Source organism: Engraulis encrasicolus, chromosome 1, assembly GCF_034702125.1.
Source record: "Engraulis encrasicolus isolate BLACKSEA-1 chromosome 1, IST_EnEncr_1.0, whole genome shotgun sequence".
Taxonomy (NCBI): Eukaryota; Metazoa; Chordata; class Actinopteri; order Clupeiformes; family Engraulidae; genus Engraulis; species Engraulis encrasicolus.
This window is the reverse complement of record NC_085857.1, coordinates 14,936,248-14,950,572: the sequence shown is the minus strand read 5'-3', so window position 1 is coordinate 14,950,572 and position 14,325 is coordinate 14,936,248. Positions and strand designations below refer to the sequence as shown.

At 42.7% G+C, this 14,325-nt stretch overlaps 1 protein-coding gene and 1 long non-coding RNA gene across 3 annotated transcripts; one reads left to right on the top strand and one right to left on the bottom strand.

Moving 5' to 3' along the window:
• The first annotated feature begins 255 nt into the window (after positions 1-255).
• Positions 256-8,073, top strand: LOC134450167 (chymotrypsin-like protease CTRL-1). The gene is made up of 7 exons (XM_063200055.1): positions 256-304; positions 1,032-1,135; positions 2,083-2,162; positions 2,900-2,981; positions 4,460-4,640; positions 5,985-6,115; positions 7,878-8,073. The coding sequence occupies exons 1-7, from the start codon at positions 256-258 to the stop codon at positions 8,037-8,039; spliced, it is 789 nt and encodes a 262-aa protein (XP_063056125.1). The 3' UTR covers positions 8,040-8,073.
• Positions 8,074-10,056: 1,983 nt separating this feature from the next.
• Positions 10,057-11,441, bottom strand: LOC134450041 (uncharacterized). Of its 2 annotated transcripts, none has more exons than XR_010035013.1 (3): positions 11,263-11,441; positions 10,902-10,977; positions 10,057-10,721 (listed from the first exon to the last, which is right to left on the bottom strand). It is a non-coding gene; the product is annotated as an uncharacterized LOC134450041 (long non-coding RNA). The 2 variants fall into 2 exon arrangements; XR_010035002.1 differs by having other exon boundaries at positions 10,057-10,686.
• Between the last annotated feature and the right edge of the window lie 2,884 nt (positions 11,442-14,325).

Sequence of the window (14,325 nt, the reverse complement as noted above, 5' to 3'; positions counted from 1 at the left end):
CAAGTCCCATCTGAAAGCCCTCCCCCCTTAAATGCAATGCAACTTGGCCCCAATTCTAGGGCCCCTCCTCTCCCTTGGCCCTGGGACAACTTACCCCTTTGTCCCTTCCCTGTTGGCTTCCCTGGTCACCAGTGCTACGTCACTAACGCTGGACTGCAGGGGGTGGAGGGAAGGAGGGAGGGAGGGGTGCTGTAACTGTACATAAGGGGCAGAGTGCCAGGCAGGTGCAGGTGTACGTCTGTGGACTAGGGAACGATGATGCTCTTGATCGCCAGCTGTTTCGCCCTTGTGGTGTCCACCCTGGGTAAGTTACTCTGCCTACCGTCTCTCAAAATTGTTGATTTTTGAGAAAGTGGTCTTATTAAATTGCTCCTTGTTTTATGTACCACCTTAATCTTACATGATGTTACACCATTTGTTGAACTGTAGGATATTTTTCAGGGCAGGATTTTTTCTTATTAAATATTTTACATTTGTGAATGTAAATAAATATGTGTGCTACAGAGTAGATCTATACATGACTATTTCGGGTAACTTTGAGCTATTCTCTTCATAGGACACTTGTCTCAAATGGCATGGGGGAGTTGTATGTTTTCTACTTTAATTTTACTTTTCAAATGTGTGTTTTTGGCCAGCATTAACCCTATTCTCTTACCGGTACTGCACACCATCTGTAAATGTTATACCCGTGCTGCGCTACACCGGTGCGCACCTGCCTACTTTCACCACTGCGTATAGGTGAAGCATTATAGCAGAGAGAGTAGAGAGAGAGAGGTTCCATTGGCCCATTGTTTCCGGGTTCTATTATTGCAAGGGGGAGGGGGGGGAATCCCCCTTTAGGCAGACCTAGGCAGACCTAAGGACTGTTCTATTCAATGCTAGGAGTATTATGACACGCCCCTTTAGGCAGACCGGAACCTGGTCATGTTAGGTGCCCATAGCAACCTATTACATTGGCATATCTCTATATACTTAAAGAATCTCTGATTATAGTGTGTCTAATACCACGTACCTGTATGTGTTGTGGTCAGGCTGTGGTGTGCCCGCCATCAGGCCTCAGGTCAGCGGCTACCAGAAGATCGTCAACGGTGAGAACGCCGTGTCTGGATCTTGGCCTTGGCAGGTGTCTCTGCAGGTAAGTCATCACCTTTTTAGTCATTAATCATTCTCTTCACCTTACATTAACATGCCAAACCTAATGTATTGACATGCCTTAAAGGTGCACTGTGTAATATTTTTATTAGTTTATTTCCAGAATTCCTGCTGCCCATTCACAAATGTTACCTTTTTCAGAAATACTTACCACCACCATCATCAAATTCTAAGTATTCATTATGACTGGGAAAATTGCATTTTTCATACATGAAAAGGGGGATCTTCTCCATTGTCCGCCATTTTGAATTTTCAGAAATGTAAATGTTTAACTGCAAAATTTACTGTGCTTTGATCATACTACTAAATTTTGTTTATTATTTCGTAAATGTTCATGAAAAGATCAAATGTATCAGTAGCCAGCACAGTTTACATGGGCAGCATAGTTGCAATACCTACTCTGGCCACCATCTTAGACACTGCACCTTTCACAGGTCTAGAAAATCTGCCATGCTTTGAAGTCAATGCCAACCAACTTCTTACTTCATTGATGAATTGTATTTTTTAAAGGTACACTGTGCAGGAAATGGTCAAAAAAGGTACTGCAATTATGCTGCTCATTGAAACTGGGCTGCCTATTGCCAAATTCAATCTTTTCATGAACGTTTACAAAGTAATAAGCTAATATATTGTAGCATGGCCCAAGTTCAAGCATTTTTGCAGCTAAAAATGTCTATTTATGGAAATTCAAAATGGCGGACCATGGAGAAGATCCCCCTTTTAATGTATGAAAAGTGCAACTTTCCCCAAATCATAATGAATATTTGGAATTTGATGGTGGTGGTAAGTATTCATGAAAAAGGTTACATTAGTGAATGGGCAGCATGAATTCTAGAAATAAAGAACTAAAAATCTTGCACAGTGTCCCTTTAAAGGAAAAATTATGAACATTGAGTCCAGTGATGTTCATACGTGTTTGCCTCCGTGTAGCAATCTAATGGATTCCACTTCTGCGGAGGCTCTCTGATCAACCAGTGGTGGGTGCTGACCGCTGCTCACTGCCGTGTCAGGTAAACAACAACAACAACAACAACAACAATCATCCTCCTCGTCATTGTCATGAAAATAATGCATATGTTTTGTATCGCTCTTTTCTTAGTAGTCAGAGATGGTTAAGTTGTAGATGATTATTATATGGTGTGACGTCATCGGTCGAATGCTCCATTCATTTCAATGGGGCTCCCCAACGTTCGCACGTCTGTTATTTTTCGATAACGGACGGGTTGGTCTATATCAGACCGCTGTCAATGGCAACAAGACTTTTCACTGCTAAAGCGACTTTTCAACAAGACTCTAATCAGCTGCTGTGATAGACAACACCTGTTGTCCTGGCTACCTAGCTGTTGCCTAGCTGTGTTCCACAACGGCACTGTTTTGTTTTGCGCAGCAACAATCTTTTGACATGAAAAACTATAATAAACTTAACATTAAATAGGCCTAAAGAAATGTCCCCGCCATGTGTGAATAATTTAAGTATATCCATATAATAAGCGGGTTAACGTTCGGCGAGTCGGTCGCTTTGTGGAATAGCAGCACTTCAGAGAGAACAGAAGATTCTCTCTGTCGTGCTGCTATTCCACGGTAGCGACCTTCTCGCCGAACGTTAACCCTTACTTAACGTGCGTGAGAGAGACGTGAGACGTGTGACGGAGACATAGAGATGTCTATGCATGTGCATGCATGTGCATGTGTGCATGTGTGTGTTTTAACCCTTTCTGTACCATTTTTAACCCTTTCTCTCCTGCAGGGCTGGCTACCACCTTGTTGTCCTGGGAGAGCACAACCGCGGCTCCTCTGCTGAGCCCATCCAGGTCATGAGGATCGCCAAGGTAACGAGCGCTGACGGGCCTCCTGATTATTGTGTATAGATTACATTGGGGCAGCCATGGTCTAGTACAGGGGTGGGGAACCTTTTTCATTCGAGGGGCCACTTCAAATTCATCCAAAGGCCGTAAAAGTCCTCAGAGATTCGTCCTATGAAAACAAACCTGGATTTCCCCATGCACTTTAGGCCTATATTGAAGGCAGCCATCTTTAAAACAGACCCCACCTTCTCTAGGTGCCCTGGAAATAATTTAATTGGGTAACACTTTACTTGACGCCGGTGTCATAAGCATGTCATTACAGTGTCATAATAGTTTCATGATACAGTCATAAATAAGTCATCAACATTATGTCCATAGTGGTAAAGGAGATGGGTTGTAGATCAGAGGACTGTAGGTTCGAATCCCACTTTCCCTTCTTGTTGTGTTTGTTTGTCTGTCAGCAGAATAAATCAAAAAGTTATGCACAGATTTGGATGAAATGTTGTGGAGTTGTTGGGGATGATGAAAGGAACAAGTGATTAAATGTTGGTGGTGATCTGGATCACGATCCGGATCCAGGATTTTTTTTGTAAAAGATTCTTCACCATTGCAGGATATGGCGAATTTTGACATTCCAGTTTATTCCACAAAAATATGGTGTAACATAGTCAAATGTTCTATCAAACGGCTTCCTTAGCAGAGGTATGCACTCTCTGAGTGCATTTCTAGTTCTACAATAACTCCTTAAGTCCCGTAGAATATTTCCCTGCTTGTTCCTAAGTCCATGTCTAACCCGTATACAACTCAAACACCTTCTAAACTGACATTAAGAATCTTTCTTTTCCCGCTTGTTCCCCAGTTCACCTGAAGCCCCTACAACTCCAAGAACTTCCATATGAATAGAATATGAAAAGAATGTCATTCTACAATTACGTATAATGATTCCTGAAGTCCCATAATATATGGGGAATTCATTGGGCCACTTTTTTCATATAAGTGAATGGCCCAAAGTGGCCCAATTTACCTGAATTCACCATATCTCTCTGTTTGCTCCCCAGTCCATCTTCCACCCCTACTACAACTCCCAGAACTTCTATATGAAAAGAATATAATTCTGAAATGATGTATAATAATTCCTGAAGTCCCTTAATATATACGTTGGGCCACTTTCATATATCTCTCTGCCTGTTCCCCAGTCCATCTCCCACCCCTACTACAACTCCAATAACTTCCATACAGATATTAAATGAATATAATTCTACAATTACGTATAATAATAATTCCTGAAGTCCCTTAATGTTTAGAGAATTCATTTAAATTGGGCCACTTTTTTCATATAAGTGAATGGCCCAAAGTGGCACAATTTACCTGAATTCACCATATCTCTCTGTTTGCACCCAAACGCACCCAAACGCCCCCAAACGCTGTTTGCCCTCTGAACTTCTATATGAATAGAATAAGAAAAATGCCTTAATCTCTCTCTCTCTCTGCTCGTTCCCCAGTCCATCTCCCACCCCTACTACAACTCCCAGAACTTCAACAACGACGTGACCCTGCTGAAGCTGTCCAGCCCCGCCCAGCTGACCCAGCGCGTCTCCCCCGTCTGCCTGGCCTCCTCCTCCACCTCCATCCCCTCCGGCACCACCTGCGTCACCACCGGCTGGGGCAAGACCGGCTCCACCTGTAAGAAAACACACACACACACACCGAGATGGACACACACACAGAGATATATATACAGACACACACACGGGCACCACCTGCGTCACCACCGGCTGGGGCAAGTCCGGCTCCACCTGTAAGAAAACACACACACACACACCGAGATGGACACACACACACACACACTGGCACCACCTGTGTTACCACTGACTGGGGCAAGACCGGCTCCACCTGTGAGAAAACACACACACACACACACACACACACACACACACCGAGATGGAAGCACACACACACATACACACACACGGGCACCACCTGTGTTAACACCGGCTGGGGCAAGACCGGCTCCACCTGTAAGAAAACACACACCGAGATGAGAAGACACACACACGCACACGCACACACACACATGCATTCAAGCACGCTCGCGCGCACACACACCGACTGATATACGCAGCATCAGGCTAAATCATTTAATCGAACATTGATATTGTCTGGTTTACAGACATTCACCCCCTCTCCTCTCTACTGTTTTACTGTCTGCTGTTTTCTAGCGAGCCCCAACGTCCTACAACAACATTTAATCGAACATTGATATTGACTGTAGGGATGCAAATTATCGATTAATTCATTAATCATTAGTTGATAGCCTTATCGATCGACTTACAATTAATTGATAAGCGGCGTTTTACCCCCGAAATCTCAATGTTCCTTGAAAACAAACTACTAAATCTAAAAAAATATATTAAACATTTAGATAAAATACCAAAGGTTATTTAAATATTCCCGCTATTCACACCTCTCTTCACACACACTCTTCACATGCCCATTTCACCTGGGTCTCTTGTCAGTTTAATTGTTGATTAATTGCGATTAATGTTTTGTAATCGATTAACGCATCGATTAATCGTTTGCATCCCTAATTGACTGGTTTACTGATATTCTCCCCCTCTCTGCTGTTTTGTAGCGAGCCCCAACATCCTGAGAGATTTGAAAGTTGATGATAATCAGGCTAACTATCTCCCTCTCTGCTGTTGTGTAGCGACCCCCAACATCCTACAACATTTAATCGAACATTGATATTGACTGGTTTACTTATATTCTCCCCCTCTCTGTTGTTTTGTAGCGAGCCCCAACATCCTGAGAGATTTGAAAGTTGATGATAATCAGGCTAACTATCTCCCTCTCTGCTGTTGTGTAGCGACCCCCAACATCCTACAACATTTAATCGAACATTGATATTGACTGGTTTACTGATATTCTCTCCCCCTGTCTGCTGTTGTGTAGCAAGCCCCAACATCCTGAGAGATTTGAAAGTTGATAATAATCAGGCTAACTCTCTCCCTCTCTGCTGTTTTGTAGCAAGCCCCAACATCCTGCAGCAGGTTGCCCTGCCCCTGCTGAGCCCTGCTCAGTGCAAGAACTACTGGGGACAGAACAGGATCACCGACGCCATGATCTGCGCTGGAGCCTCCGGCGTCTCCTCCTGCCAGGTACGGATAAACACACATATGCACACGCGCATCACGCGCGCTCGCACACACATACACACATGTACCTATGCACACACACACACACACACACACACACACACACACACACACACACACACACACACACACACACACACACACACACACGCTCAGCTCACACACATTATTAGACAGGGAATGGATGCACATGTAACCGAGGTGTTCCGGCGCAGTTCGCCCCCCACCCCCTCGGGGCCACGAACTCACCACCTCCTAGTCGACGCATCGGTTTGGCCATGGGAGGCACAGCACAATACCGCTGGACTAAAGGACCAGTCGGATAGCCCAGTGCTACTGNTACCAGAGATTCTTTAATAGAGATATGCCAACATAATAGGTTTCTATGGGCACTTAACGTGACCAGGTTCCGGTCTGCCTAAAGGGGCGTGTCATAATGCTCCTAGCATTGAATAGAACAGTCCTCAGGTCTGCCTAGGTCTGCCTAAAGGGGAATTTCCCCCCCAATTATAGAACCCGAAAACAATGGGCCAATGGAACCTCTCTCTCTCTACTCTCTCTGCTGATGCTGTTTGAGGCTTTGGGAGGGAGGTTTACTAACGTTCCATCCATGCCACACTCTACTGTACTAGTTGGCCTCCGTTACACACACACAAACGCACTCACTCACACATACACACACAGAGATACACTGCTTATACAGTAGTATTCACACACACACACACACACACACACACACACACACACACACACACACACACACACACACACACACACACACACACACACACACACACACACACACACACACACACACACACACACACACACACACACAGGGAAGCTGACAGGGGGGGACAAAGGGGTCACTTGTCCCGGGCCCAGGGACCTCAGTACGTTCTTAGTACTAGATTTGGGGCCCTTTCAGATGACTTTGTTCTGGGCCCAGCTAAAGCTGCCAGTGGCCCTGCACACACACACACACACACACACACACACACACACACACACACACACACACACAGACACACACACACACACACACACACACACACACACACACACACACACACACACACACACACACACACACACACACACACACACACACACACACAGTGTTATCATACATCATCTAACAAACAGAAATGTGTAACCTGCATATCCAGTTATTGAGTTCACCTGGCTGCAGATATCATGTTTACTGCCATTCTTGGACTATTACCTGATGTTAACCCCTCATTCTCTCTCTGTCTAAAAAATGACAGGATTTGTGAAACCTTGAGTGCATCTTAATATGGGACCTTGCCTCCTCCACTTGCCTCCTCCACTCGCTTCTCGTCATGATGACATCACTGACAACAGCATTATATTTCAATATCTTGCAAAAGCTCAATTGTAGAGTTTCGTTTGCAATTGTTATGGTGAATGAAAAACAGTCCCTCAAAAGTTGTTGTGGCTAGGCTGACAGCTGGGAAACTTTATCGTTTTCTCCACGGAGGAGGGGCCAGGAGGCGGGGCGAGGAGACAAGTGCAAGTGGAGGAGGCAAGGTCACATATTGCGATGCACCCCTTATAACCATTATAGTGCTCAAAGTAACGTCCCTGTGCACAACCACTGTCCAGGTGCTGGTGATGTGCAGTAAGAGTAGCTACCAGCAAAGATACCAGTGTGCGGTGATTCATCCTTCATTTACTTATAACCATTATGTTCTATCTCTCTCTCTCTCTCTCTCTCTCTCTCTCTCTCTCTCCCCATCGTCAGGGTGACTCTGGTGGCCCTCTGGTGTGCGAGAGCGGCAATGTTTGGTCTCAGGTCGGTATCGTCTCCTGGGGAACCAGCAACTGCAACACGCGCACCCCCGCCGTGTACGCCCGCGTCTCCTACCTGCGTGGCTGGATCGACCAGACCGTCGCCCGCAACTAGATGCTGAAAACAAGACCCACGTTCAACTCACCATCATCACGTGTGCAGTACAGATACTGTAAATAATTGCAGGTTGAAAAATAAAAAGTTGTTAACATCACGGTGGTGTGAATGTGGGTTTTTTGAATCCATGCTGTGTGGTTTGATGAAGAGATTACATGTCATTAAGTTTCTTATGTGTACTATTCACCCGCAACTGAAACCCTTTCATTCAATTTAATTCAGTGCAGTGAAGATGCTGTATATGAGGGGTTTTCAATCATCTGTGGCAATATTGCTGGTGATCCGTGAGTTGTTATGCAGTTGAACTACTACAGATACTTAACCCACCTGCAAAAAATGCCTGCTGAATGCCTAATCCCTTTTAAGGAAAAGGTGCCCGCTGCCTATTACAAGCTAAACATCTCAGACTCTGTATTAGAATGTCTTCATTCAGTTCTAACCTACCCATATTTTAAAATTTAAAAAAGCTCAAATCTCAAGACCCCTCCAGGTCAAAGGTTAAACAATGCATATGCAGTATCAGGCTAAAATGGGTCAAACTCAGCGGGCTGCAAACTACTGCTCAAGCTGAATGGAAGGTCTAGAACCAGTTGAAAATCGCTGCTGTATATAATTGCAGGTTGAAACATAAAAGCTGTAAACATGGTGTTGTGGACATAGATTTTTACCTAAGCTGTGTGGTATGGTGAAAAGATAACAGAACACACTACTACAGGGGTCCCCAACCTTTCTGGGTCCGAGGACTACCAAGGGCTACCCGAGGACTACCAAGGGCTACTCAAGGGCTACTTTTGTTCAAAATTCCCTACTGATGTCTTGGCATCATTCTCCAATCACACTGTTATTGAATGATAATTTACTGAGGCTATAGGTTATAAAGAATAAATAATCTCATATTTAAATCAAGAAAAGCGTTAATTAACTGTGACTAAAATCTGGTAGTCGTCACTGTTTATTAACATCCTTGGTGGGCACCTCAGAAGCTCCTGGAGGGCTACCTGGAGCCCGCGGGCACAACGTTGGTGACACCTGCACTACTAGGTTTGGTAATATTCCGAAAATGCAACTCATGATAACATCACAGTTGGCTGGAAAGCATACTATTCACAAACAGTCAAGGTGATTGTAATACAGTGTTAGTTACACAACATGCACTTGTTCCCTTATGTACGTACAGTGTTTACAGCTTGATACATGCATATATTAAGACTGAGACAATAAAATAGTGCATCATGGATGCTCTTTATTTTAAATGACAAAGTAAAAAATGTCAAAATGACACATCTTCATAATTCACTGTATGACAACACTCACTGCTGTAACCAAACGAAAACTTGAGCGAGACACAACAAGCAGAAACATGTAGGCCACACTAATATGTAATGGACCTAAATATTTTCAGTTTAATAGCTTAGTATCTTTAGACTTACAGTACTCCTAAACTGCTACATGGAAGACAACGTTGTTTATACAATAACATAACAATTCTTCATGTTAACAACACATATGACTTTCTCACAGCATTGTAGTGTACTTCATTATGGAGGAGTAACGGATGCCTTATGTTTATTTTCTAAGTTGTTCAATCATTGATTGCTAGTGGTTTTTATCATTACTTAAACAAATCTAATGAAAACTTTCCTCAAAGGACCTCAGTCTGTCCCAGCTCCATCATGCATGCATGCATCATGGGATTGCAAACGGGATTATTCACTTTTTCTGGAAAAGCTCAACTGCACCATAACAACATTGCTATGACATTGCCAAAAGTCTTAAGTGACTGACATGGTCAACACACAGGTCATTATCATTTTGGTGACAAAGCTATAACATAGGCTCTGCATGAAAAGGGTTTTAAAAAACAGGGTTTGTGAAAACACAGATTGTTATATGTTATATTTAACCTATATGAGCAAAACAGCTTTTCAGATCATTACACCCCCCTCACCCTTCATTGTCTATCTAAGACAGGCAACTTTGGGGAACTTTCATGATAAGGGGGCCCCCATTTTTTGATAGCCACCATCGGAGGGCCACATGACCACGGATTTGACTGCAATTAAAAAAAAGAGAGAGAGAGATTGTGGGACAGTGTTGGCTGCTAACTGAATGTCAATATTGTTTAGAAGGAATAGGAGTGTTCTATATTGGCCAACAGTATAAATACAACAGATTAATTCATAAGTGGTTAAAAAAATACTCTTTTTTTTTGTTAATTACTGTTTTGTCTTCAGGCCACACTGAGTGAGGAGGTGGGCCGCATGTGGCCCCCGGGCCTCCAGTTGCCCATCCCTGATCTAAGGCATTTTACATTTTTATCCTTCCTATTTTATCTCTGTGTCTACTCTTCTCTGGGCAGTCATACTCCGCATCTTATCGCTTTGACATTGGAATGTGCCATGTCATGCACAACATTCCATATCAGGCCCATCAGCTTACCTACAACATTCCACCAGAACATCAACCTCTTACTACAGCAGGAGGCACTGTGCTGAAAGAAGTTGAACTCCAATCTCCCCCGTCAAATCAAACTTAGCTTCTTCTACGCGACAGTAGAGTCCGTTCCCCTTTATGGCAGTGAATGCTGGACCCTTAAGCCAACCCTAGAGAAGTCCCAACGATAGAAGGCTCGTCTGAGGACGACCTAGAGAGAGAGAGAGAGAGCTTCATGTGATAAACCTGCCGAAGAAAAGTCATAAAGTAAATGATATAACACGCACATAAAAATCCAAAGACAACTTAACTTCAGAGTATTGCACTTCAAAGCGTCCTTTGGGAAAGATTGCACAAATCTCACACAAAATTAGGGAGAAAGAATAAGAGACGAGATAGAAGATTTCGTAAAATGGGAAAAATTACCATGGTTGGCAGTAGTAATTGCAGATGTCTTCATGGAGGTCCTGAATTCATGTGCGAACAGATGACTCACAGTTGACTGATTACAGAAAACATCAATTAAGAAATGATTAAAACATTAATTGTACCGCGACATTATTATTCTACTTTTGTTACAAGTTATGTCAACTTAAAACCGTTATCTTTCATGAATGTCTCATGAGGTGTCACAATTGTAAATTGTTAGTGTAAATGATTAGTTTTGGGCAATGATTCGTTGCCATTTGAGCTCCAGTCAAGTTTACAGTAAACATGCACCAGCAGCAATAGCAAAAATAGTTGGATTCATGCAGTACAATAGAAAGAAAATATTATTAAAACTTACAGTCAAGGAATTCAGCCATGCTGTCTGCCCTGCATGAGCTCAGTTTGACATGCACGTCCATGCACATAATGTCCTCCTCAATTCCTCCGCCCATGGCCCATTCTGTTGCTTCATCCACCTCCCATCGCTGGTCCCGTGAACACGACGCCAGTTGTCTTTGGTCATGGTGGGAGTCCTCAGTTGTCTCTTCTTCATCCGCAGTCCCCTCTCCCTGCAATGTGTCTTGTTCTTCTGCGTTGCATTCCATCTTGAATAAATTGATATCTATATCTTTAGTTGAAATTCAAGTAAAAAATCAGTGAGTTTCATGAGAAGTGGTGATACAATCATGATGAAAATAGTCTGTCTTGATGTATGACACACACAGCACTCTTCACACAGCACTAACCATAATAACACCAATAGTTTTTTTTTTCTCATTGCGTTCCAAATTGTTATGTGGTTAATCAGTCATCAAACAATCTCGACTAAGCTAAAATACATCAAAGAAGGAGAGTAACTATTTCATTAACAACAAAAGTCTCTATTTCACAAACAATAAACAGCTCAGAATAGTTAAAATCACATGAGTAGGAGAGAGCATAGGCTATTGCCCTTTGTATCTTACCTCTCTGTTTTTCCTCGGTCATGTCCCTGTGTCCCCTTCAAATGGATGTTGTTTTAAAGAAAATGACAAAGCACGTGTAATATCAACCGTCTTTGGGTGCGTTCAGGCAGTCTGTGAAAAACGTGAAAAACACGATGACATGCTGCCGGAAACTAGATGACAGAATATGAAGTGGGAGGAGGAGTGACATCACATCAGGTGTTTCAAGATTCCAGGACCATTTCCGAGAGCGCCTTACATGTCCAATGCATAGGCCTACACCTTCCCTTCCTCTCTTAAAACTTGCCAGCCAAGAAATGTGGCAATATGCTGCAGTGCAAGCAACAAATGATGAAACGGCAAACAAGCATGTCCTTGATGAGGTAATGGTCCTCTTGGGTGTGTCATCTTTGGCTCATAATGTTAATTTCACTTTTAGTTCACGTTTAGTTAAAATTTTACATGACAAATGAGAAGTATACCTTAACCCATTGATGCCTAAAACACCTGCAAAAAATGCCTGCTGAATGCCTAAGCCCTTGTTGGGAAAGTTGCCCTCAGCCTAAAAAAACTTGAATATCTCAGCCTCTGATGCACATAAAAACATGAAATAAACATGCATTTAAACCCTAAGACCATCATCTTGCATTAGAATGTGTTCATTCAGCTGTAACATACCCACATTTTTATTTTAAAAAAAAAGCTAAAATCTCAAGAGCCTGAATGCAGCGGATATGTCACTCCAAGCACCAAAGGTGGGTCACACAAAATATACAAGTTATCAGGCTAAAATGAGTTAAGCGCCGTTACTGGTTAATTACTGCATACAGTGGAAAGAGTAGAAGTTTGCACACTGTAGTTCCGCTTTGAAAATGTATTCAGTAGTGGTGGCGATCCGAATCGATGCGGGGCATGGACGATCCAGAATCGATCCGGCAAGTTCCAGAATCAATCCGGCAATTTTTTTAAGTTTCAATTACTTCCATGGATATTTCGGGAGCAAATGAATGTTAAATTAAATAAAAGCACTTCAAAGCATTGCAAGACTGATACAGACTGATACAGAAAACAGCCAATAAATTGTTGCTCAGTATCTGACTACTTGTATTGCCTCATCATGACTGATTAGCCTCTTAGTGCAGATGGGGTCGCCGGCGGGCCTATTCACTATTTGTTGAACATACTCAACTACATCATAACAACATTGCTATGACAGTGTCGAGAGCCTTAGCAGATTAAGACATAGACATTACAATTTTGGTGACAGTAAGGTTATAACATAGGTGCTGCGCTAAGGGGTTAAACATTTGCTTTGCTTTCAGTAGAAATGTAATGCATTGCAATGCATTGTAGAATTGAATCAGATCGGATCGGATCGAATCAAATCGAATTGAATCGCTACCTCCCGAATCGTGATCGAATCGGATCGCGACGGCAGTGCCGATCCACACCACTACTGTATTCAGGTCATACAACGTTGGGTCGAAACGTATGACCTGAATAAATGTTCAAAGCGGAGTTAGAGTGTGCGGACCTCTACTCTTTCCACTACCAGATACTCCTTTGTCCTGCACCTGGCCTCAGAGAGGTGGCATGTGCGTACTCTTACTCTTTTGAAGATTCTAATTACTGCATACACCCACCCCAAATGAACAACAAATGCTTATGCAGAAGGGAGGGATATTGTCTTTAATTTTCTCTACCAGTGCGGTTCGACTATGAGGAATATGCAGGTGCATTGAAATGTCAGTCACTTTGAGTGCCAAAATATTCTTTTTTTTAATCTAAAAAGTACACTGGGTTACGTTGATGAGAGGGAGCTCAGTTTGTTTAGATTCTGATGTCCTCAACAGTGAGCACCACAGAGGCTGAAGTGCAGACATCCTTCTTCCAGTTGGTTAGGACATGCCGGTAAGATTAGTTGGTAACACTTTATTTTAGGGATACATGTATTAGCACTAATACATACAATGTTAATGCCTTCAGAAGTAACTTGTAAGGCAAGTGCTAGCTGGATATTTTTATATGTGGATATCTTTTTCTCCAGGTTGCATTGGTTTTTTCATCGGTTTTGGCCTTCCGTTTCCACGTAGCAGATATTTAAAATCCAGGTATAAAAAGCAGGAGAAAAAATATCCTGTTGAGTGAAATGCATTTGTTACAATGGAGGATTTATTTTTATCCACATGTTGCGTTTACACCTCAAAAGGAGAAAAAAATACCCTGCTAAAAAATATCCTGCTACATGGAAATAGCACCTAACGTTAAATTGGTAATAAATCCCTTATTGTGCATGAACAATGTTTGATTTTGCTTTGTACATGCCTTACAAGTTACTAATACAGGGACATTGTATGTATTAGTGCTAATAGTAAAGTGTTACCGATTATTTATTCACTCTCCTTTGGTATGTATAGTCCATTCTTTGCATCCCATACATTTCAAAAGGACACAAAAGGCTGCATGGGGCCTTTAAT

Excerpts from the sequence above, each read along its gene's own strand:
- LOC134450167 (XM_063200055.1), top strand. The coding sequence starts at position 256 with ATGATGCTCTTGATCGCCAGCTGTTTCGCCCTTGTGGTGTCCACCCTG. Across the intron at positions 305-1,031 it reads CCTTGTGGTGTCCACCCTGG|GCTGTGGTGTGCCCGCCATC; the intron begins GTAAGTTACTCT and ends TGTTGTGGTCAG. Across the intron at positions 4,641-5,984 it reads GGGCAAGACCGGCTCCACCT|CAAGCCCCAACATCCTGCAG; the intron begins GTAAGAAAACAC and ends GCTGTTTTGTAG.